Below are 24,188 nucleotides of genomic sequence, written 5' to 3'. Positions count from 1 at the left end.
AACCAAAAGTACATAATAAAATAAACGTGGGTACAAGAACCCGTCGCACACCAATCCATAAATCACGAGCATAACAATAAACAATCTCTGACAAGGACATGAGGGAAAACAGAGGGTTAAATACACAACAATAAATTAATGGGATTGGAACCAGGTGTGTAGGAAGACAAGACACAACCAATGGAAAATGAAACCTGGATCAATGATGGCTAGAAGACCGGTGACGTTGACCGCCGAGCACCGCCCGAACAAGGAGAGGCATCGACTTCGGTAGAAGTCGTGACAGGTTGAAAGGACACTTGAATGTACCCTGGATACCCCATAACACCACCACAATTTGAGTGAGGTTGATATGGTAGACATTTTATTTTTATACTGAACAAATAGCATTTAGGGATTACAAATATGTAATAGCACTGGGATGATCTAATTTACATATACATGACACATTGGAGAGGTTTTGGGACACCTGGAATAGTCCCATGACCACACCTGACACCACTTACTAAAACATCATCCCATTTCTAGTCCCATTTCTAGGTCTATCAATCCTATTTTTTTTCTGATGTTATTCACATGTTGTGGCAGCCATCTGATGTGTTTCCAGTTCTGGAGATCAGTTATAGCTTGTCAATGAAAGATTACTTTTAAAATAAAAAAATAATAAAACAGGTATTTTGTGTGTGCTTGATCTTGTGTATTCTGAACTATGTGACGCCTATCGATCGTCTGATAATTTCCTCATAATCTCCCAGATGTTTTCTTTCCATATATACCATGTTTGGCATGTCAGAATTATGTAATTACACATGAATAGCAGTTACTTTTGGGTATATCTATTTAGGCGGAAATCTAAATTTTGCCATTACATCTAAAAATCCCCTCCGTTGTTAGGACAGTACCATGTTGGAAGGGAATTAATCCATCTACATGTGCTGTATCTTGGTGCTCTGAAATAGAGATGATTTAGAGAGAGCGGGAGGGAGAGAAAGATAGAGAAAGATGGAGGACAGCTCAGCCCTTTGAAATGAGGTGGCGTTTGAAGCCTGGCTTGGTGGTGCTTCTAGTAGGCAGGCAGGAACAGGGAGCAGGCAGAGAGCAGGTGGGGAGCAGAGCGCGGGGAGGGTGATTGTGCGCGGGCTCCTTCTGATGATGTGAGTGGGCGACATGAGACACTGGGTCGAGGGCTGTCTCGAGGGGAAACACCAGTGCTAGTCATATAATGGAGGGGACGGATGGAGGGGTATGGAAGGAGGAAGGAAGATAAAGGGAGGGAGGGAGGGAGGAAGGGAGGAAGATGGACTGAGATAGGCGATGGAAGGAGAGAGGGAGAGAGATGAAGGAAGATGGATGGTTCTTTTACGTTCCCTTTTACGTCACCGGGTTTAGATGGTCTATGTGGCTCCATTAAATGGCTATATAGTGCACATTAGTCCATTTTCCATCTATGTTGGACAGTTTAGCAAAAGGGAAAGGTATACAGGATAGATAACACAATGCTCTGAGTCTGAAAATTATTTTGTGACAAAATGCAAAACGTTTTGCTCGCATCTATCTGTAACATAGGATCGTCAGGGGTCCTCACTGACTGCTATATCTGTCGCAGGTACTTAGGCAGTGAAAGAAGAGATGTGTTTTATGGGCTTGGTCCCTTTTAAAGCCAACAATAAGTGTCCTCTAGCCTTGTAAAGAGCATGCTTAATGGCTGATCCCTTATCTATGGTGGTAAAACACATCGGACAATGCCTAGTCCGCTCTCCATCATGTGTGTTTGCACATGTAAGCTCAGGAAGGACTTTCTTTCATTGCATATCTGACTCTATTCAACAAGCATGCAGTTGAAAATAAAATATTGACTCAATATTATGAACTTAACATCAATGTGATAAGTAACCTAGCTGTGGTTGAATTGCTATTTGGCCAAATTGAGCCACTAGCTGCAAGCTGTTATATTTTTAAGTCTGTAAAGGGAGTTGAAAGATTTTGGAAGTCAATAGTAGTGCCGTGATGGAAACTTACCTTGACATTATGCAAAATAATGTAAATTCCATCTGAGGATGAGCTATTAGCTGGAGAGAGGTACATTTATAGAGCTCATCTTAAGACAGCACCGTGTATTACCAGTCATTCTGAGCAAGGAGTTCCAACTAAATTAGTGTCCTTGAGCAGCTAGTGACAAGTAGAGCAAGGTCCTTTACTCTCCCTAATAACTTCCAGATAGAGAGCCCTACTCCAGTCTGGAAATGAGGCTGTAGCCCCAGCTGTAGAGAGAATATAAAGCATTACTGTACAGGCACTTGATTTGGCTCTGGACACTGTCTAAGTCATCTTTCATTGCTATACATTTACATTTACATTTAAGTCATTTAGCAGACGCTCTTATCCAGAGCGACTTACAAGTTGGTGCATTCACCTTATGATATCCAGTGGAACAACCACTTTACAATAGTGCATCTAACTCTTTTAAGGGGGGGGGGGGGGGGTTAGAAGGATTACTTTATCCTATCCTAGGTATTCCTTAAAGAGGTGGTGTTTCAGGTGTTTCCGGAAGGTGGTGATTGACTCCGCTGACCTGGCGTCGTGGGGGAGTTTGTTCCACCATTGGGGTGCCAGAGCAGCGAACAGTTTTGACTGGGCTGAGCGGGAGCTGTACTTCCTCAGAGGTAGGGAGGCGAGCAGGCCAGAGGTGGATGAACGCAGTGCCCTTGTTTGGGTGTAGGGCCTGATCAGAGCCTGAAGGTACGGAGGTGCCGTTCCCCTCACAGCTCCGTAGGCAAGCACCATGGTCTTGTAGCGGATGCGAGCTTCAACTGGAAGCCAGTGGAGAGAGCGGAGGAGCGGGGTGACGTGAGAGAACTTGGGAAGGTTAAACACCAGACGGGCTGCGGCGTTCTGGATGAGTTGTAGGGGTTTAATGGCACAGGCAGGGAGCCCAGCCAACAGCGAGTTGCAGTAGTCCAGACGGGAGATGACAAGTGCCTGGATTAGGACCTGCGCCGCTTCCTGTGTGAGGCAGGGTCGTACTCTGCGAATGTTGTAGAGCATGAACCTACAGGAACGGGTCACCGCCTTGATGTTAGTTGAGAACGACAGCGTGTTGTCCAGGATCACGCCAAGGTTCTTAGCACTCTGGGAGGAGGACACAATGGAGTTGTCAACCGTGATGGCGAGATCATGGAACGGGCAGTCCTTCCCCGGGAGGAAGAGCAGCTCCATCTTGCCGAGGTTCAGCTTGAGGTGGTGATCCGTCATCCACACTGATATGTCTGCCAGACATGCAGAGATGCGATTCGCCACCTGGTTATCAGAAGGGGGAAAGGAGAGATTAATTGTGTGTCGTCTGCATAGCAATGATAGGAGAGACCATGTGAGGATATGACAGAGCCAAGTGACTTGGTGTATAGCGAGAATAGGAGAGGGCCTAGAACAGAGCCCTGGGGGACACCAGTGGTGAGAGCACGTGGTGCGGAGACAGATTCTCGCCACGCCACCTGGTAGGAGCGACCTGTCAGGTAGGACGCAATCCAAGCGTGGGCCGCGCCGGAGATGCCCAACTCGGAGAGGGTGGAGAGGAGGATCTGATGGTTCACTGTATCAAAGGCAGCCGATAGGTCTAGAAGGATGAGAGCAGAGGAGAGAGAGTTAGCTTTAGCAGTGCGGAGCGCCTCCGTGACACAGAGAAGAGCAGTCTCAGTTGAATGACTAGTCTTGAAACCTGACTGATTTGGATCAAGAAGGTCATTCTGAGAGAGATAGCAGGAGAGCTGGCCAAGGACGGCACGTTCAAGAGTTTTGGAGAGAAAAGAAAGAAGGGATACTGGTCTGTAGTTGTTGACATCGGAGGGATCGAGTGTAGGTTTTTTCAGCAGGGGTGCAACTCTCGCTCTCTTGAAGGCGGAAGGGACGTAGCCAGCGGTCAAGGATGAGTTGATGAGCGAGGTGAGGTAAGGGAGAAGGTCTCCGGGAATGGCCTGGAGAAGAGAGGAGGGGATAGGGTCAAGCGGGCAGGTTGTTGGGCGGCCGGCCGTCACAAGACGCGAGATTTCATCTGGAGAGAGAGGGGAGAAAGAGGTCAAAGCACAGGGTAGGGCAGTGTGAGCAGAACCAGCGGTGTCGTTTGACTTAGCAAACGAGGATCGGATGTCGTCGACCTTCTTTTCAAAATGGTTGACGAAGTCATCCGCATAGAGGGAGGAGGAGGGGGGGAGGGGGAGGAGGATTCAGGAGGGAGGAGAAGGTGGCAAAGAGCTTCCTAGGGTTAGAGGCAGATGCTTTGAATTTAGAGTGGTAGAAAGTGGCTTTAGCAGCAGAGACAGAAGAGGAGAATGTAGAGAGGAGGGAGTGAAAGGATGCCAGGTCCGCAGGGAGGCGAGTTTTCCTCCATTTCCGCTCGGCTGCCCGGAGCCCTGTTCTGTGAGCTCGCAATGAGTCGTCGAGCCACGGAGCAGGAGGGGAGGACCGAGCCGGCCTGGAGGATAGGGGACATAGAGAGTTAAAGGATGCAGAAAGGGAGGAGAGGAGGGTTGAGGAGGCAGAATCAGGAGATAGGTTGGAGAAGGTTTGAGCAGAGGGAAGAGATGATAGGATGGAAGAGGAGAGAGTAGCGGGGGAGAGAGAGCGAAGGTTGGGACGGCGCGATACCATCCGAGTAGGGGCAGTGTGGGAAGTGTTGGATGAGAGCGAGAGGGAAAAGGATACAAGGTAGTGGTCGGAGACTTGGAGGGGAGTTGCAATGAGATTAGTGGAAGAACAGCATCTAGTAAAGATGAGGTCAAGCGTATTGCCTGCCTTGTGAGTAGGGGGGGAAGGTGAGAGGGTGAGGTCAAAAGAGGAGAGGAGTGGAAAGAAGGAGGCAGAGAGGAATGAGTCAAAGGTAGACGTGGGGAGGTTAAAGTCACCCAGTACTGTGAGAGGTGAGCCATCCTCAGGAAAGGAACTTATCAAGGCGTCAAGCTCATTGATGAACTCTCCAAGGGAACCTGGGGGGCGATAAATGATAAGGATGTTAAGCTTGAAAGGGCTGGTAACTGTGACAGCATGGAATTCAAAGGAGGCGATAGACAGATGGGTCAGGGGAGAAAGAGAGAATGTCCACTTGGGAGAGATGAGGATCCCAGTGCCACCACCCCGCTGACCAGAAGCTCTCGGGGTGTGCGAGAACACGTGGGCAGACAAGGAGAGAGCAGTAGGAGTAGCAGTGTTATCTGTGGTAATCCATGTTTCCGTCAGTGCCAAGAAGTCGATGGACTGGAGGGAAGCATAGGCTGAGATGAACTCTGCCTTGTTGGCCGCAGATCGGCAGTTCCAGAGGCTGCCGGAGACCTGGAACTCCACGTGGGTCGTGCGCGCTGGGACCACCAGGTTAGAGTGGCGGCGGCCACGCGGTGTGAAGCGTTTGTATGGTCTGTGCAGAGAGGAGAGAAGAGGGATAGACAGACACATAGTTGACAGGCTACAGAAGAGGCTACGCTAATGCAAAGGAGATTGGAATGACAAGTGGACTACACGTCTCGAATGTTCAGAAAGTTAAGCTACGTTGCAAAAAATCTTATTGACTAAAATGATAGTGCTGCTGGCTGGTGGAGTAGGCTAGCTAGCAGTGGCTGCGTTGTTGACTTAGTTTGAAAGTGTAGCTGGCTAGGTAGCCTCGGTAACTGGCTAGGTAACCTTGACAATTACTCTAAACTACACAATTATCTTGGATACAAAGACAGCAAAGACAACTATGTAGCTAGCTAACACTACACTAATCAAGTCGTTCCGTTGTAATGTAATAGTTTCTACAGTGCTGCAATTCGGTAGACGGTAGACGTTGGCTAGCTGCTGGCTTGCTAGCAGTGTTGCCTACGTTAGGACGAAAATAGCTGGCTAGCTAACCTCGGTAATTACGATAATTACTCTAAACTACACAATTACCTTGGATACAAAGACAGCAACGACAACTATGTAGCTAGCTAACACTACACTAATCAAGTCGTTCCGTTGTAATGTAGAAACTAATGTAATAGTTACCTTTACCTTAGTTTAACTGCCTCAGAGTCGCTGAGAATGACAGGGAGAGTGAGAGGATTCAAGGCTTTGATCCATTAGATGATGTCTAATATAATATTCAGCCAGGTCACAATTTCATGTAGCAATATTGGTTATGATATTTTCAGACTCCATTTTATTAACTTGAGCTTTATATTATATTGTGCATTTTGCTGTACAGTAAATGATAGACGAAGCATGTAGATTTTAATACATTTGCCAATGTGGAGATACCTGCTTTTTATGCTTGACTGTTCAATTATTTCCTAATGGGATTTTTGGACTTAAAGCTAGAATCCTTAGTTGCTACATCCATTTTTGGATGTAAAATTAATTTAGTATTTATTTTTATTTTTTATTTCACCTTTATTTAACCAGGTAGGCTAGTTGATAACAAGTTCTCATTTACAACTGCGACCTGGCCAAGATAAAGCATAGCAGTGTGAACAGACAACAACACAGAGTTACACATGGAGTAAACAATAAACAAGTCAATAACACAGTAGGAAAAAAAATGAGTCTATATACATTGTGTGCAAAAGGCATGAGGAGGTAGGCAATAAATAGGCCATAGGAGCGAATAATTACAATTTAGCAGATTAACACTGGAGTGATAAATCATCAGATGATCATGTGCAAGTAGAGATACTGGTGTGCAAAAGAGCAGAAAAGTAAATAAATAAAAACAGTAAGGGGATGAGGTAGGTAAATTGGGTGGGCTGTTTACAGATGGACTATGTACAGCTGCAGCAATCGGTTAGCTGCTCAGATAGCAGATGTTAAAAGTTGGTGAGGGAAATAAAAGTCTCCAACTTCAGCGATTTTTGCAATTCGTTCCAGTCACAGGCAGCAGAGAACTGGAAGGAAAGGCGGCCAAATGAGGTGTTGGCTTTTGGGATGATCAGTGAGATATACCTGCTGGAGCGCGTGCTATGGGTGGGTGTTGTTATCGTGACCAGTGAACTGAGATAAGGCGGAGCTTTACCTAGCATGGACTTATAGATGACCTGGAGCCAGTGGGTCTGGCGACGAATATGTAGCGGGGGCCAGCCGACTAGAGCATACAGGTCGCAGTGGTGGGTGGTATAAGGTGTTTTAGTAACAAAACGGATGGCACTATGATAAACTGCATCTAGGTTGTTGAGTAGAGTATTGGAAGCTATTTTGTAGATGACATCGCCGAAGTCGAGGATCGGTAGGATAGTCAGTTTTACTAGGGTAAGTTTTGCGGCGTGAGTGAAGGAGGCTTTGTTGCGAAATAGAAAGCCGATTCTTCATTTGATTTTGGATTGGAGATGTTTAATATGAGTCTGGAAGGAGAGTTTACAGTCTAGCCAGACACCTAGGTATTTATAGATGTCCACATATTCTAGGTCGGAACCGTCCAGGGTGGTGATGCTAGTCGGGCGGGCGGGTGCAGGCAGCGAACGGTTGAAAAGCATGCATTTGGTTTAACTAGCGTTTAAGAGCAGTTGGAGGCCACGGAAGGAGTGTTGTATGGCATTGAAGCTCGTTTGGAGGTTAGATAGCACAGTGTCCAAGGAAGGGCCAGAAGTATACAGAATGGTGTCATCTGCGTAGAGGTGTATCAGGGAATCGCCCGCAGCAAGAGCAACATCATTGATATATACAGAGAAAAGAGTCAGCCTGAGAATTGAACCCTGTGGTACCCCCATAGAGACTGCCAGAGGACCGGACAACATGCCCTCCCGATTTGACACACTGAACTCTGTCTGCAAAGTAGTTGGAGAACCAGGCAAGGCAGTCATCAGAAAAACCGAGGCTACTGAGTCTGCCGATAAGAATATGTTGATTGACAGAGTCAAAAGCCTTGGCCAGGTCGATGAAGACGGCTGCACAGTACTGTCTTCTATCGATGGCGGTTATGATATCATTTAGTACCTTGAGCGTGGCTGAGGTGCACCCGTGACCGGCTCGGAAACCGGATTGCACAGCGGAGAAGGTACGGTGGGATTCGAGATGGTCAGTGATCTGTTTATTAACTTGGCTTTCGAAGACCTTAGATAGGCAGGGCAGGATGGATATAGGTCTGTAACAGTTTGGGTCCAGGGTGTCTCCCCCTTTGAAGAGGGGGATGACCACGGCAGCTTTCCAATCGTTGGGGATCTCAGACGATATGAAAGAGAGGTTGAACAGGCTGGTAATAGGGGTTGCGACAATGGCGGCGGATAGTTTCAGAAATAGAGGGTTTAGATTGTCAAGCCCAGCTGATTTGTATGGGTCCAGGTTTTGCAGCTCTTTCAGAACATCTGCTATCTGGATTTGGGTAAAGGAGAAGCTGGGGACGCTTGGGCGAGTAGCTGCGGGGGGGCGGAGCTGTTGGCCGAGGTTGGAGTAGCCAGGTGGAAGGCATGGCCAGCCGTTGAGAAATGCTTGTTGAAGTTTTCGATTATCATGGATTTATCGGTGGTGACCGTGTTACCTAGCCTCAGTGCAGTGGGCAGCTGGGAGGAGGTGCTCTTGTTCTCCATGGACTTTACAGTGTCCCAGAACTTTTTGGAGTTAGAGCTACAGGATGCAAATTTCTGCTTGAAAAAGCTAGCCTTTGCTTTCCTGACTGACTGCGTGTATTGGTTCCTGACTTCCCTGAACAGTTGCATATCGCGGGGGCTCTTCGATGCTATTGCAGTTCGCCACAGGATGTTTTTGTGCTGGTCGAGGGCAGTCAGGTCTGGAGTGAACCAAGGGCTATATCTGTTCTTAGTTCTGCATTTCTGGAACGGGGCATGCTTATCTAAGATGTATACCATTGGTTCTTGAAGAATATAACTTCTAAATGCCTCATGAGCTTAGTTCAACTGTCATACCCATCAAAACGCAACGCTTGTTTTACTGCAATGTTTGTAAACAATGTAAATCTGAACAAAGACTATAGCCTCAAAACATGGTTAAAACTTTTTTTGATGGATGGTCGGTCATTGAATCCATAGCTCTGTCTATGAATTTGAGAGTGGTTACACTTCTCCAGGCCCATCCCTCAGCTTCTTACCAAAACAGAGACGAGATGGCCCTTTGTTATTTTTTCAATTAAGGACTCTAGCTTTTATACGAAATAGGCTTAAGTTACATTGCCTCTAGCGAAACACACTGCCCCCTCACTAGATCATTAATGTCTCCCTTTCATCTTGAACACTGTTTGTGTCCACAGTTAGTTTATCTTGATTAGATCAGACCATATAACCCAGATATTAACAAACCACTCCTTTAGAAACACCATTGTAAATCTTTATGAAATCATGAGAAAAAAACACCCTCTGTTGTTGATCCTGTTTTTGCAAAAGTGTCCCTGTTGCAGCAGTAAATTAGCTCTTTAGTCGAAGTGTCTTTGATGATGGAAACAAACACAAGGACTTTTTCAGGCTAATTGGGGAGTTATTTTGTCTGCTAGGGCACCCTCTGAAACAGTCACTTTCAAATTCCCCTGTGTGTGTGTGTGTGTGTGTGTGTGTGTGTGTGTGTGTGTGTGTGTGTGTGTGTGTGTGTGTGTGTGTGTGTGTGTGTGTGTGTGTGTGTGTGTGTGTGTGTGTGTGTGTGTGTGTGTATGTGTGTGTTTTGTGTGGTACTGTAGGGACCCAGCTGCACGGCATGTATGATTCAGATGATTCAGACTGAGACAAATAGAATTAGCCTGTTGATTTATGTGACGCCCCCCTCCATCCCTACACTAGAGACACAGGTGGACGGGGTAGGGCATTATGAATGTACAGTGCCTTCAGAAAGTATTCATACCCCTTCACTTATTCCACACTTTGTTCTGTTACAGCCTAAAATCAAAATGGATTAAACAAAAATATATCCCATACTGACAAAGTGAAAACATGTTTTTAGAAAATGTTGCTAATCTATTGAAAATGAAATACTGAAATATCTAATTTAAATAAGTATTCACATCAATACATGTCAGATCACCTTTAGTAGTGGTTACAGCTGTGAGTCTTTCTTGGTAAGCCTCTAAGAGCTTTTCAGACCTGGATTGTACAATATTTGCACATTATTCTTTTAACAATTCTTCAAGCTCTGTTAAGTTGGTTATTGATCATTGCTAGACGGCCATTTTCAAGTCTTGCCATAGATTTTCAAGCCGATTTAAGTCGAAACTCTAACAAGGCCACTCAGGGACATTCGATGTCGTCTTGGTAAGCAACTCCAGTGTATATTTGGCTTTGTGTTTTAGGGTATTGTCCTGCTGAAAGGGGAATTTGTCTCCCAGTGTCTGTTGGAAAGCAGACTGAACCAGGTTTTACTCAAGGATTTTGCCTGTGCTTAGATGTATTCCATTTCTTTTTATCTTAAAAAACTCCCTAGTCCTTGCCGAAGATAAGCATACCCATAACATGATAAAGCCAACACTATTCTTGAAAATATGAAGAGTGGTACTCAGTGATGTGTTGTGTTGGATTTGCACCAAACATAACACTTTGTATTCAGGACATGCTGTAACATTCATTTCTTTACCACATTCTTTGCAGTTCTACTTTCGTGCCTTACTGCAGGATGCATTTTTAAAAATGTTTTTTATTCTATACAGGCTTCCTTCTTTTCACTCTGTCATTTAAGTTAGTATTGTGGAGTAACTACAATGTTGTTGATCCATCCTCAGTTTTCTCGTATCACAGCCATTGAACTCTGTAGCTGTTTTATAGTCACCATTGGCCTCATTGTAACATCCCTGAGTGGTTTCCTCCTCTCCGGCAACTGAGTTAGGAAGGACACCTGTATCTTTGTAGAAACGGGTGTGCACTGATACAGCATTCCAAAGTCTAATTATTAACTTCGTCGTGCTCAAAGGCATATTCAATGTCAGGTTATTATTATTATACATTTTTTAATATATTTTCTTAGTCTCCCAATCGGTGCCCTTCTTTGCGAGGCAATGGAAAACCTCCCTGGTCTTTGTGGTTTAATCTATGTTTGAAATTCACTACTCGGCTGAGGGACCTTACAGATAATTGTAGAGATGAGGTAGTCATTCAAAAATCATGTTAACCCCCTAGAGTCGATTGCTAGTGTCAATCTAAGTTACATAACAAAAAAATAAAGCTTGTTTTGTGCCTACCCAAAAAAAGGGGTTCATTAAATATGTGTAAAAATATATACTGTATATCTCTTGGATTTAGGACAGGCACTTCAAAACCTTGTTCCTTATGATGTATTTTTTGACTGTCCTTTTTACCATTTATGAATGTATTATTCAATAAGTTTCGATTGGCTTTAGTAGGAAAGGCCAAAATCTATATTTGATCAAAAAAAATGTATTTACAGTACCAGTCAAAGGTTTGGACCCACCTACTCATTCCAGGGTTTTTCTTATTTTTTTACTATTTTGTGCATTGTAGAATAATAGTGAAGACATCAAAACTATGAAATAACACATATGGAATCATGTAGCAACCAGAAAAGTGTTAAACAAATTAATATTTGAGATTCTTCAAAGTATCCACCCTTTGCCTTGATGACAGCTTTGCACACTCTTGGCATTCTCTCAACCAGCATCATGAGGTAGTCACCTGGAATGCATTTCAATTAACAGATGGCCTTGTTAAAAGTTAATTTGTGGAATTTCTTTCCTTCTTAATGCATTTAAGCTAATCAGATAGCCCTATTTGGTAAAAGACCAAGTCCATATTATGGCAAGAACAGCTCAAATAATCAAAGAGAAACGACAGTCCATCATTACTTTAAGACATGAAGGTCAGTCAATCTGGAAAATTTCAAGAACTTTTATAGTTTCTTCATGTGCAGTCGCAAAAACCATCAAGCGCTATGATGAAACTGGCTCTCATGAGGACCACCACAAGAAAGGAAGACCCAGAGATACCTCTGCAGAGGATAAGTTCATTGAGTTACTTGCCTCAGAAATTGAGCCCAAATAAATGCTTAACAGAGTTCAGGTAACAGACACATCTCAACATCAACTGTTCAGAGGAGACTGCGTGAATCAGGCCTTCATGATCAAATTGCTGCAAAGAAACCACTACTAAAGGACACCAACAAGAAGGAGAGACTTGCTTGCAACAAGAACCATGAGCAATGAACATTACAAATCTGTCCTTTGGTCTGATGAGTCCAAATTTGAGATGTTTGGTTTCAATCGCTGTGTCTTTGTGAGATGCAGAGTAGGTGAACGGATGATCTCCAGATGTCTGGTTCCCACCGTGAAGCATGGAGGAGGAGGTGTGGTGGTGTGGGGTTGCTTTGCTGGTGACACTGTCATTGATTTACTTAGAATTCAAGGCACACTTAACCAGCATGGCTACCACAGTATTCTGCAGCGATACGCCATCCCATCTGGTTTGCGCTTAGTGGGACTATCATTTGTTTTTCAACAGGACAATGACCCAACACTCCTTGGCTGTGTAAGGGCTATTTGTTCAAGAATGAGAGTGATGGAGTGCTGCATCAGATGACCTGGCCTCCACAATCACCCGACCTCAACCCAATTGAGATGGTTTAAGATTAGTTGGACTGAAGAGTGAAGGAAAAGCAGCCAACAACTGCTCAGCATATGTGGGATCTCCTTCAAAACGGTTGGAAAAGCATTCCAGGTGAAGCTGGTTGAGATAATGCCAAGAGTGTGCAAAGCTGTCATCAAGGCAAAGGGTGGATACTTTAAAGAATCTAAAATAAAATATATTTTGATTTGTTTAACAATGTTTTGATTCCTCCATGATTCCATATGTGTTATTTCATCATTGTGATGTCTTCAATATTATTTTAGAATGTAGTAAATAGTAAAAAATAAAGAAAAACACTTGAATGAGTAGGTGTGTCCAAACTTTTGACCGGTACTGTATATTTTGTTGATACCTAAAGGGGTCCTAAAATTCAAAATCAAATAGCTAAATAATCTATAGTATGACCTTCTTAAACAATTTCATATGTCAGCTTAGCTAATATTCCCTTTGAATGGATGTTCAGTTCAAACAAATTAAAAGTAGTTCCCTCCAATGTACACTTTGCACAGTTATGCAAATTTCTTATAGGTAAAGTGTTTATGAATGGTTTTCTTGTCTAGTCACCATATACACCTGCAGTACATTGTAATTATACATTTTGACTATATTGATTTAGATTACTATGAATATAAAGGGCTCAGGGTGTAATATTTGCATTTCCTTTCTCAGGTAAAGAATGTGTTGGACCAGGAGGGCTTCGGCCGACAGAAGCGAGGCTACAGAAGCATCAACGAAATTGACGTCAAAATTACCGACCCCCTATTCAGCAAACAGTGGTATCTGGTGAGTAGTCATCTGCCTCCGTTATACTTGTTTACTCACTGACCACTGATCACAGACATATTCACTGCTGCTCCTCCTATGGAGATGAAGTCTTCTCATTAGGCCAGTCAATATTGCCCACACCATCTCATCTCCCTGTGTATGTCAGCTTCCTCCCCCAGTGTTTACCCTAGACTGGCAAGCGTGACTTTCCTTTCCGCCAGGGCCAACGTGCCTTCCTTTGTTCCACTTGTCAGATTAAACGCTCCGCAGTAGGATCCCAGCTAAGTGCCATATCCGTGACATTTACTCCCCCTCCCTCCCTCCCATCCTCCACACCTCATCTCTTCCTCCCCTCTTCCTTAACCCTATCTTCCTCCATGTTGACTAATTATCTAATGGCCGCTCGGCTGGGTGTCCTGCGTCACGGCCTGTCTCCATATTGTTTGTGTGACTGATTAGATCAACACGGGCCAGGCTGATGGGACCCCCGGACTGGACCTCAATGTGGCTGAGGCTTGGGGACTGGGCTACACCGGGAGAGGCATCACCATAGCCATCATGGACGATGGTAGGTACCAGTATAGGCCTTACGGTTGAAGTTGTATCACTATCTATACTTATATATATTTTTTGTTTCACCTTTATTTAACGAGGTAGGCCAGTTGAGAACAAGTTCTCATTAACAACTGCGACCTGGCCAAGATAAAGCAAAGCAGTGCGGCAAAAACAACAACACAGAGTTACACATGGGATAAACAATCGTACAGTCAATAACACAATAGAAAATCTGTATAGAATGTGTGCAAATGAAGTAAGGAGGTAAGGCAATAAACAGCCCAATAGTGGCAAAGTAATTACAATTTAGCAATTAACACTGGAGTGATGGATGTGCAGATGAGGATGTGCAGGTAGAAATACTGGTGTGCAAAAGAGCAGAAAAACAAAAACAAATATGGGGATGAGGTAGGTAGTTTGATGGGTTATTTACAGATGGACTATGTGCAGCTGCAGAGATTGGTAAATTGCTCTGACAGCTGATGCTTAAAGTTAGTGAGGGAGATAAGTCTCCAACTTCAGTGATTTTTGCAATTAGTTCCAGTCATTGGCAGCAGAGAATTGGAAGGAAAGGCGGACAAAGGGGGTGCTGGCTTTAGGGATGACCAGTGAAATATACCTGCTGGAGTGCGTGCTACGGGTGGGTGTTGCTATGGTGACCAGTGAGCTGAGATAAGGCGGAGCTTTACCTAACATAGACTTATAGATAACCTGGAGCCAGTGGGTTTGGCGACGAATATGTAGCGAGGACCAGCCAACGAGAGCATACAGGTAGCAGTGGTAGGTAGTATATGGGGCTTTGCTGACAAAACGGGTGGCACTGTGATAGACTGCATCCAATTTGTTGAGTAGAGTGTTGGAGGCTATTTTGTAAATGACATCGCCGTCAAGGATCGGTAGGATAGTCAGTTTTACAAGGGTATGTTTGGCAGCATGAGTGAAGGAGGCTTTGTTGCGAAATAGGAAGCCGATTCTAGATTTCATTTTGGATTGGAGATGCTTAATATGAGTCTGGAAGGAGAGTTTACAGTCTAGCCAGACACCTAGGTATTTAAAGTTGTCCACATATTCTAAGTCAGAATCGTCCAGAGTAGTATCTTAATAGAGGTCATCACTGGGATTGTAGTTCTGGGCTGGAGCTAAAGCCTTTATACATTCGGCCTCCACCGAGGTCCAGAGGGCCGCTTTGAAAATGTGTTATATTTCCTCACGTCAAAATTTGCAATTAACAAAAAGTCAGCTATCCATGTTTTTGTGGGGATTTTTCGATTCTCTCTGACTGTTTATCTCTCAATCAGGTGACTGTTAGTGAGCTGGACCGAGTGAAGAGAATGTATAATGTCATTTATACACAGTTTCGATTTGGTTTTAATAATTTAAATGTACAGTAGATTGAGGTCTTCTTTTTGTCATACCACCCGCAGGGGCTGTATGTTTGATACCCCTACTTTATACCCTGTAGCCAGTGGTGTTAAGGAACTAAGTAAAAAAAACTTTAAGTATTACTAAAGTAATTTTTTTCTATCTGTACTTTATTTGACTCTTCATATATTTTTTTAACTTTAACTTTTACTCCACTACGTTCCAAAATAAATTCTGTACTTTTTACTCCATAAATTTCCCTGCCAACAAAAAGTACATTTTGCAAGCTCAGACAGGACCGCAATATGGTCCAATTCACGCACCTATCAATATAATGTGTTGTCATCCCTACTGCCTCTGATCTGGCGGACTCACTAAACACAAATACTGTGTTTGTAAAGTATGATTATTGGGTACTTTTTCCACCACTGCCTGTAGCTATTCAGGACCAGAGTTGGTAGCCATTCATAACAGTTGGTGGCCACTACACAGTATGTGTCAATTATAAATACAGATTTAAAGGTATTAGTCATCCACTTATTAATGTGGGTAATTATAGTTCATGACGACAAGGTATCTACACATGGTTAATGAACTAAATACCTTTTGAATAAATGACATGTACAAGTACCGACCAGCTCCACATTGGAATGTAATAAGCACAACGTAAAATAAGTGACAATTTATTGGTTGACATCTTCTTATAAAGGTCAAAACCTCCCGTCAAGACCTAAATTCCTTTGAGGAAAAATGTATAGCATTATCTCACTAATTTATGTTGAAATTATGTTTCAGGGATCGACTATCTACACCCAGATCTTGCATCAAACTACGTAAGTGCTAAATCTTTGTTCTCATTTCACAATCCTCTCCTTTAATTCCCTGTATTGCTGTTTTGACATAAATCAGGCCTTGAAATGGCACTTGTCACAGGTTTGTTGTTGAGTGCCAGTGGCGGTGCCAGGGGCAGGTGTATTCCAAGTTTCCTTCATGGTTGGCAAGTCTCCTTGAATCCTTGGAGGACGGGGAGACAGGCATCCGGCCAGCCAAGCTGTTTAATGTTAATGCGTACAGCACTGTGGCAGGCGGGATGGCAGGCCGATCTGTCACTGGTACAGATAATGCCAGGGTAGCTAGCACCGCATATTGTGATATTCCAACTCCAGAATAGTGATAATAACACCTCAAAAGACTGCCAGTGTTGCTGGCCAGAAACAAGGAAAAGACTAAGGAGTTAAAGTAGGGAACTCACATTACAAAATATATTATTTAACTATTAACACTGCAGTACTAGTGAACATCTACGGACTATGTACTCAATAAGCTCAGTGTTCAGTGTTAAACAGAAATGGCCAACTGCTGAAATTCTGAAATGGCTGTTGTTTTGACTGATAGTGAGAGTTGTGAATGTTATCGGATCTGACAGAAGCGTTTACAGCAGGGTGCCCAATACTGATACCGGAAACCAGTCATGTCTTTTGTAACACAGCACCATCCAGTAATATGTTCTTTCATAGAGACACAGTAATGAACAGTACTGAAAGGCTATGCTGCATCTCTGCTGTGGGATGCAATTAGACACACACAAACACATACACACAGTGCTTTTCCGCCATCCCTTCATCTCTGCTTCTCCTCTCTTCTCTTTCCTCTCATCTTGGAAAGATTTCAGAGCTTCAGAGAAGGTGAAAGATGAGACAGCAGAAGAGGGAGAGAGTGAGAGCGAGGGAGAGAGAGAGATGATTAAATGTAAACTATTTCCTTTCAATCGGAGGATATTGGAAAAAGGGGAATTATTTTAAGATAGGCAAGGAAACTTGATACTGTGTGCAGTTCTGTTCAGCTTTTTGACATAAGCTCTGTGGTTCCTGTGTGATGCCTGTGTGTGTGTGTGTGTATGTTTCTTGCCTGTTAACGGGGATGAGTCTTACCCCAAAAATAGCCTGTCGTGAGCGTGGCAGTCAGGATGATGCAGGACATGCATGCTCTACTGGGCTGATGGATCACGTTGTGTAACGATCTAAAACTGACTTAGTGCTATACACTTCCTGTGTGTGTGTGTGTGTGTGTGTGTGTGTGTGTGTGTGTGTGTGTGTGTGTGTGTGTGTGTGTGTGTGTGTGTGTGTGTGTGTGTGTGTGTGTGTGTGTGTGTGTGTGTGTATATATGTGTGTGCGTGTGTGTGCGCGCGTGTGGGTGTGTGTAGGAGGCTGATAAACTCATTTAGTGCATCTTCACTCTCTTCCAGGGCCGAAGCTGTTGTTGGTTTATGTATTCCTATTTTCCAGAAGACTACAAACACTGCAATCAGCCACTATTGATTGGTCTGCATTAGTATGTGCAAGAGCGCACGATTATACAGTGCATTTGGAAAGTATTCAGACCACTTCCGTTTTTCCACATTTTGTTATGTTACAGCCTTATTCTAAAATGTATAAAATATTTTTTTCCCCTCATCAATCTACACACTGCCCCATAATGACGAAGCAAAAACATTTTTTTTTACATTTTTGCACATTTATCAAAATTTTAAACAGAAATAAGAAATAAAAGGTTATTCAGACCCTTTGCTAAGAGATTCGAAATTGAGCTCAGGTACATCCTGTTTCCATTTATCATCCTTGAGATGTTTCTACAACTTGATTGGAGTCCACCTGTGGTAAATTCAATTGATTGGACATGATTTGGAAAGGCACACCTGTCTATATAAGGTCCCACAGTTGACAGTGTGTGTCAGAGCAAAAAGGAATTGTCCATAGAGCTCCGAGACAGGATTGTGTCGAGGCACAGATCTGGGGAAAAAATATGGCAGCATTGAAGGTCCCCAAGAACATAGTTTCCACCATCATTCTTAAATGGAAGAAGTTTGGAACCACCAAGACTTCCTAGAGCTGGCCACCCGGCCAAACTGAGCAATCGGGGGAGAAGGGCCTTGGTCAGGGAGGTGACCAAGAACCCGATGGTCACTCTGACAGAGCTCCAGAGTTCCTCTGTGGACTTTCCAGAAGGACAACCATCTCTGCAGTACTCTGCCAATCAGGCCTTTGTCCAGATGGAAGCCACTCCTCAGTAAAAGGCACATGACAGCTCACTTGGAGTTTGCCAAAAGGCACCTAAAGGACTCTCAGACCATGAGAAACAAGGTTTTCTGGTCTGATGAAACCAAGATTGAACTCTTTGGCCTGAATGCCAATCTTCACGTCTGGAGGAATCCTGGCACCATCCCTACATTGAAGCATGTGGTGACAGCATCATGCTGTGGGGATGTTTTTCAGTGACAGGGACTGGGAGACCAGTCAGGATCGAGGTAAAGATGAATGAAGCAAAGTACAGAGAGATCCTTAATGAAAACCTGCTCCAGAGCGCTCAGGACCTCAGACTGGGGTGACGGTTCACCTTCCAACAGGACAACAACCCTAAGCACACAGCCAAAACAACCTAGGAGTGGCTTCGGGACAAGTCTCTGAATGTCCTTGAGTGGCCAAGCCAGAGCCCGGACTTGAACCCGATCGGACATCTCTGGAGAAACCTGAAAATAGCTTTGCAGCGACGCTCCCAATCCAACCTGACAGAGCTTGAGAGGATCTGCAGAGAACAATGGGAGAAACTCCCCAAATACAGGTGTTCCAAGCTTATAGCGTCATTCCCAAGAAGACTCTAGGTTTTAATCGCTGCCAAAGGTGCTTCAACAAAGTACTGAGTAAAGGGTCTGAATGCTTATGTAAATGTGATATTTCAGTTTTTAATTTTTAATACATTTGCAAGCATTTCTAAAAACCTGTTTTTGCTTTGTCATTATGGGATGTTGTGTGTAGATTGATGAGGAATGAGGAAACATTTTTAAGCCGTTTTTGAATTAAGGCTGTAACGTAACAAAATGTGGAAAAGTTAAGTGGTCTGAATACTTTCCGAATGCAATGTATGTACAAGTGTGTGTATGTGCGCGTGTGTGTATGGACTCTTCTACGGTGCCGTAGTCATCATTATAATATGATGCCATTATCAAAGGGCAGCAGGTGTCAGGTAAAGCCGGGACAATTTTGTTTAGCGCCTCTTATGCATCGTTCAGACAGACATCCTACTCTTGATAATGTAACTAACTTAAAGCAGTTATCAATGTTATCATCTGAAGGACTTTTGACAATGTGATTTTTCTCCTATCTGGTCTTTGGGAAGTCTCTAGCAAGCTGGAGGTTTGTCAGTGCCCCTATCTGCACTGGGATGTTGCATTGGGATGTTGTTACTGCGTTATTATTGGATGTTGTGTCTTTATATTGTTCAAGGATTACTTTCTTTCCTCCAAGGGAAATTACCATGCCAACGCCCCGTGAAGTCACATAATCACAAGGGTTCATCTCGTACAGTGTGTGTTTTAGTGTGCGTGTGCATGTATTTTAGTAGGTTGTTAAGGGATTCTGAGTCTCTTTTATTGGCAAGTACTGCATGACGAAGATGGCGGGGTAAAGATACTCATGACGTCTGAGTTTAATAAGGAACCAGAGAGAACTCTTTTTATTCACACTTAGAATATCAATTAGTAGGCTATTGATGTATATTAATCTACAACAAATTTCACAGTATGTGTTTCCAAACTGGTATATAAGGACACTCGATATTCAAAAGCTTTGGGCCAAGCTTTGGAATATTTATACTTTTTTAATATCAAACGACCTTCCTTTGTTCATAATGAGAATATCATAAGTGGTACTCTGAGAGGCATGAGAGCATTTCTAGTGCATAGTTAATTTGAGGATGTGGTAATATTCAGTACAGCAGGGGATTGAAAATCTAAGCAGGGCTTTGACCTTATATAATATAAGGGTCCTATTGCAGCGAACATTGGCCAGTGTACTAACACAAGGTAATCTCTCGTTAAAACATGAATACGTGGAAAAATCACCCACACAGCTGATCTCAGTTGCACTACTTTTTGGTGTTGCCTATTCTTATTATATTTTCTAGTTTCCAATTTATGTAACCCATTAATTACATCTTGTCTTTAAAAATAAAGTTGTTGTTGAATAGTATGGTCATTACTTATCAAGCTCGGGGGAAAAAATCCCGGACTGTCCATATTTTAAATGTGTATTAAATCAAGTCAATCATGATGAGTTAGGTCTATATCATCTATTTTATTCAAAGAAAATGCTGTCTAATAAAGTTATTTCAAACAGCACACCTATTATTTTGTCATTTAAGGTGAAACATTTTAATGAAATATAGGCCTACTCCTTCTATATTCTTATACTTGAATAAGTGTACTTTTTTTACAGTTTAAAATACTCCTGATAGGTTGATATTTCATTGTGGGCGGGAGTAGAGAACCTAGACGCAGCTGTCTAGTATCATAATCACTTGACACGGTAACAGCGAGAGATCAACTGATCTCCTTGTTTATTATTGTGGGTGGTTGCAATCAAGTTTGAACACACATGTAATCTCCCATATGTAGCGTTTTAAGAAATCCAGCGGAAGCCTGCACGAGCACATTAAGTTCTGCCTGTCCTAAGTTGGACTTTTTGTGAGTGGTTTGAATACAACCATCAAGTATTTGTATTATGTTGAATGTACATTTTGTGCTGACGTATACTCAAAAGGAACACCTATGTGAGAATGATGTTCATTGACCTACATCTCAGCGTTCAACACCATAGTGCCCACGAAGCTCATCACTAAGCTAAGGACTCTGGGACTAAACACCTCCCTCTGCAACTGGACTCTGGACTTCCTGGCAGGCCGCCCCCAGGTGGTAAGAGTAGGCAACAACACTTCTGTCACGCTGATCCTTAACACTTAACACGCCCCTCAGGGGTGTGTACTTAGTCCCCTCCTGTACTCCCTGTTCACCCATGACTGCGTGGCCAAACACGACTCCAACACCACCATTAAGTTTGCTGACGACATAACAGTGGTAGGCCGGATCACCGACAACGATGAGACGGCCTATAGGGAGGAGGTCAGAGAACTGGCAGTGTGGTGCCAGGACAACAACCTCTCCCTCAATGTGAGCAAGACAAAGGAGCTGATCGTGGACAACAGGAAAAGACGGGCCAAACAGGCCCCCATTAACATTGACTGGGCTGTAGTGGAGCAGGTCGAGAGTTTCAAGTTCTATGGTGTCCACATCACCAATGAACTATCGTGATCCAAACATACCAAGACAGTCGTGAAGAGGGCACGACAAAACCTTTCCCCCCTAAGAAGACTGAAAAGATTTGGCATGGGTCCCCAGATCCTAAAAAGGTTCTACAGCTGCTCCATCGAGAGCATCCTGACCGGTTACATCACCGCCTGGTATGGCAACTGCTCGGCATCTGACCGTAAGGCGCTACAGAGGGTAGTGTGAATGGCCCTGTACATCACTGAGGCCAAGCTTCCTGCCATCCAGGACCTATATAATAGGCGGTGTCAGAGGAAAGCCCATAAAATTGACAGAGACTCCAGTCACTGTTTTCTCTGCTCCAGACTGTTCCAGGCTGTTTTCTCTGCTACTGCACGGCAATCGGTACCGGAGCACCAAGTCTAGGACCAAAAGGCTCCTCAACAGCTTCTACCCCCAAGCCATAAGACTGCTGAACAATTAATAAAATCGCCACCGGACAATTTACATTGACCCCCCCACCCCTCCCTTTTGTACACTGCTGCTACTCGCTGTTTATTATCTATGCATAGTCACTTCACCCCTACCTACATGTACAAATTACATCAACTAACCTGTACCCCCGCACACTGATGCTGTACCGGTGCCCCCTGTATATAGCCTCGTTATTGTTATTCTTATTGTGTTACTTTTTATTATTATTTTTTACTTTAGTCTACTTGGTAAATATTTTCTTAACTCTTCTTGAACTGCACTGTTGGTTAATTGCTTGTAAGTAAGCATTTCACGGTAAGGTCTACACTTGTTGTTTTCGGCGCATGTGACAAAAAAAGTTTGATTTGATTTAACACCAGTAACTTTTTGTTCTAACACCAACCTTCAGCCTCAACCCTCTCTGTATACAGAGCAGTGGAGGCTGATGGTGTCACGCCCTGACCATAGAGAGCTGTTTATTCTCTATGTTGGTTAGGTCGGGGTGTGATTAAGGGTGGGTTATCTAGGGGAATTGTATGTCTATGTTGGCCTGGTGTGGTTCCCAATCAGAGGCAGCTGTTTATCGTTGTCTCTGATTGGGGATCATATTTAGGTAGCCATTTCCCCATTGTGCTTTGTGGGATCTTGTCTATGTATAGTTGACTGTGAGCATTAGATTTAGCTTCACGTTTCGTTTGTTCGCTTTATTGTTTTGTTCTTTGAGTATTCTCTTCCTAATAAAAGGGATGGAAACATATTACGCTGCATCTTGGTCCAATCATTATGACGATCGTGACAGATGGAAGGAAGCTGTAGGAGGACAGGCTCATTGTAATGGCTGGGATGGAATAAATGGAACGGTATCAAACACATCAAACATATGCAAACCAAACGTTTCCATTTATTTCATTCCAGCTATTACAAGGAGACCTTCCTCCTATAGCGCCTCCCACCAGCCTCCACTGATACAGATGTATCAACATTTCCAGACAATCTTACTCACACTACAGCCACGGTGCTGGAAGTCATTCTCTTCACCTTGTTACCACCTTGTTACCTGCTCCACTCGGCTGATACAGCAGAGCAGCAGGGTGCAGTGTTTTGGCATCTCTTTGTCCCTCACTGAGTCATCCCTATATCCTCGCTGGGAAATGTCAGCTGGTATCTTGCTAAGGTCCGATCTGGCCAGTCCACCCGGTAAATGATCTGATGGGTTCAGCTCTATACCTCTAATGATCAACACCACACTTTCACTGCCATCTCCCTCGTGTCTCTGGTGACCGGGCTCACTGCTCTGTAAAAACTCAACAAGTCATAAATGACATTCAGACAGACAAGCTACAAATAGAGAAATGAGGGGGAATGGTGATTAGAACGACGGGGGATTTTGAATGTGACTGAGCTGAAGGAGAGAGGAAGATGAGAGAGACAGGAGTGGAGAGTTAGAGAGAGAGAGACTGTCTAACATAAAAACAGGGGAAACACAGTGACAACCCACTGGGCACAGACATAATTTCAACATTTAGTTTTGATTTGGTTGAGTTGTCACCTAATGTGAATTCAATGGGAAATCAACAAAATCTGTCACCATGTCATTGGATTTAGGTTAAAAGTTGGATGAAAAAAAGATGAAATTCCCTAACATTGATGACTCAGTTTTCCATGTTGATTCAACATCATCAATCTCTCCTTGTCCCAGTCTGTAATCCCAACATGTTTCAAGCTGACCACCATTGTCCCTGTTCCCAAGAACTCCAAGGTAAGGTAACCTGCCTAAATTACTATAGCCCTGTAGCACACAAATCTGTAATTAAGAAGTGCTTTAAAAGGCTGGTCAAGAAACACATCAACACCATCCTCCTAGACACCCTGGACTCACTCCAATTTGCCTACCGTCCCCACAGATCCACAGATGACACCATCGCAATTGCACATCACACTGCCCTTTCCCACCTGGACAAGAGGGGAAATAACTATGTGAGAATGCTGTTCATAGACTACAGCTCAGCGTTCAACACCATAGTCCCCTCAGCTGGGGACCCTGGGACTGAACACCTCTCTCTGCAACTGGATCCTGGACTTCCTGATGGGCGGGTCCCAGGTGGTGACGGTAGGCCACTTTCAGGGGTGCGGTGGGGCCTTTCGATCTGTCGAGTTAAGTGGGGCCTTTCGAGCTGTTTTGTTTCCTGACTCAAAGGGAATGATACTCTGCCATCTCCCTCAGAACATTAAAACGTATTGTATCCTTCACCAGCTCATATCTGTGTGAAGCTAGAATCAGCACTGCTCTTGTCTGCATTAAAACCAAATATCAAACCAGGTTGAATGTGACAGCAGAGATGAGATGCACACTGTTGATCACAGCCCCTGACTTCGAGAAGCTCTGACGTGACATGCATCAAGCATACCCATCTCATTAGTGGTGGTG

General features: G+C 43.8%; 1 protein-coding gene across 1 annotated transcript in view; it reads left to right on the top strand.

Annotated features, from left to right (window-relative positions):
- pcsk2 (proprotein convertase subtilisin/kexin type 2) overlaps positions 1 to 24,188 on the top strand; it is an 82,612-nt gene that overhangs the window by 10,727 nt on the left and 47,697 nt on the right. Inside the window, exons 3-5 of the mRNA XM_038960884.1 lie at positions 13,176 to 13,289; positions 13,731 to 13,839; positions 15,984 to 16,021. Coding sequence (XP_038816812.1) covers positions 13,176 to 13,289; positions 13,731 to 13,839; positions 15,984 to 16,021 — 261 coding nt within the window. The remainder of the gene's footprint in view (positions 1 to 13,175; positions 13,290 to 13,730; positions 13,840 to 15,983; positions 16,022 to 24,188) is intronic.

Source organism: Salvelinus namaycush, chromosome 22 (genome assembly GCF_016432855.1).
Source record: "Salvelinus namaycush isolate Seneca chromosome 22, SaNama_1.0, whole genome shotgun sequence".
Taxonomy (NCBI): Eukaryota; Metazoa; Chordata; class Actinopteri; order Salmoniformes; family Salmonidae; genus Salvelinus; species Salvelinus namaycush.
Note: the sequence above shows the minus strand (reverse complement) of the source record. Positions and strands in the feature narration are given on the sequence as shown.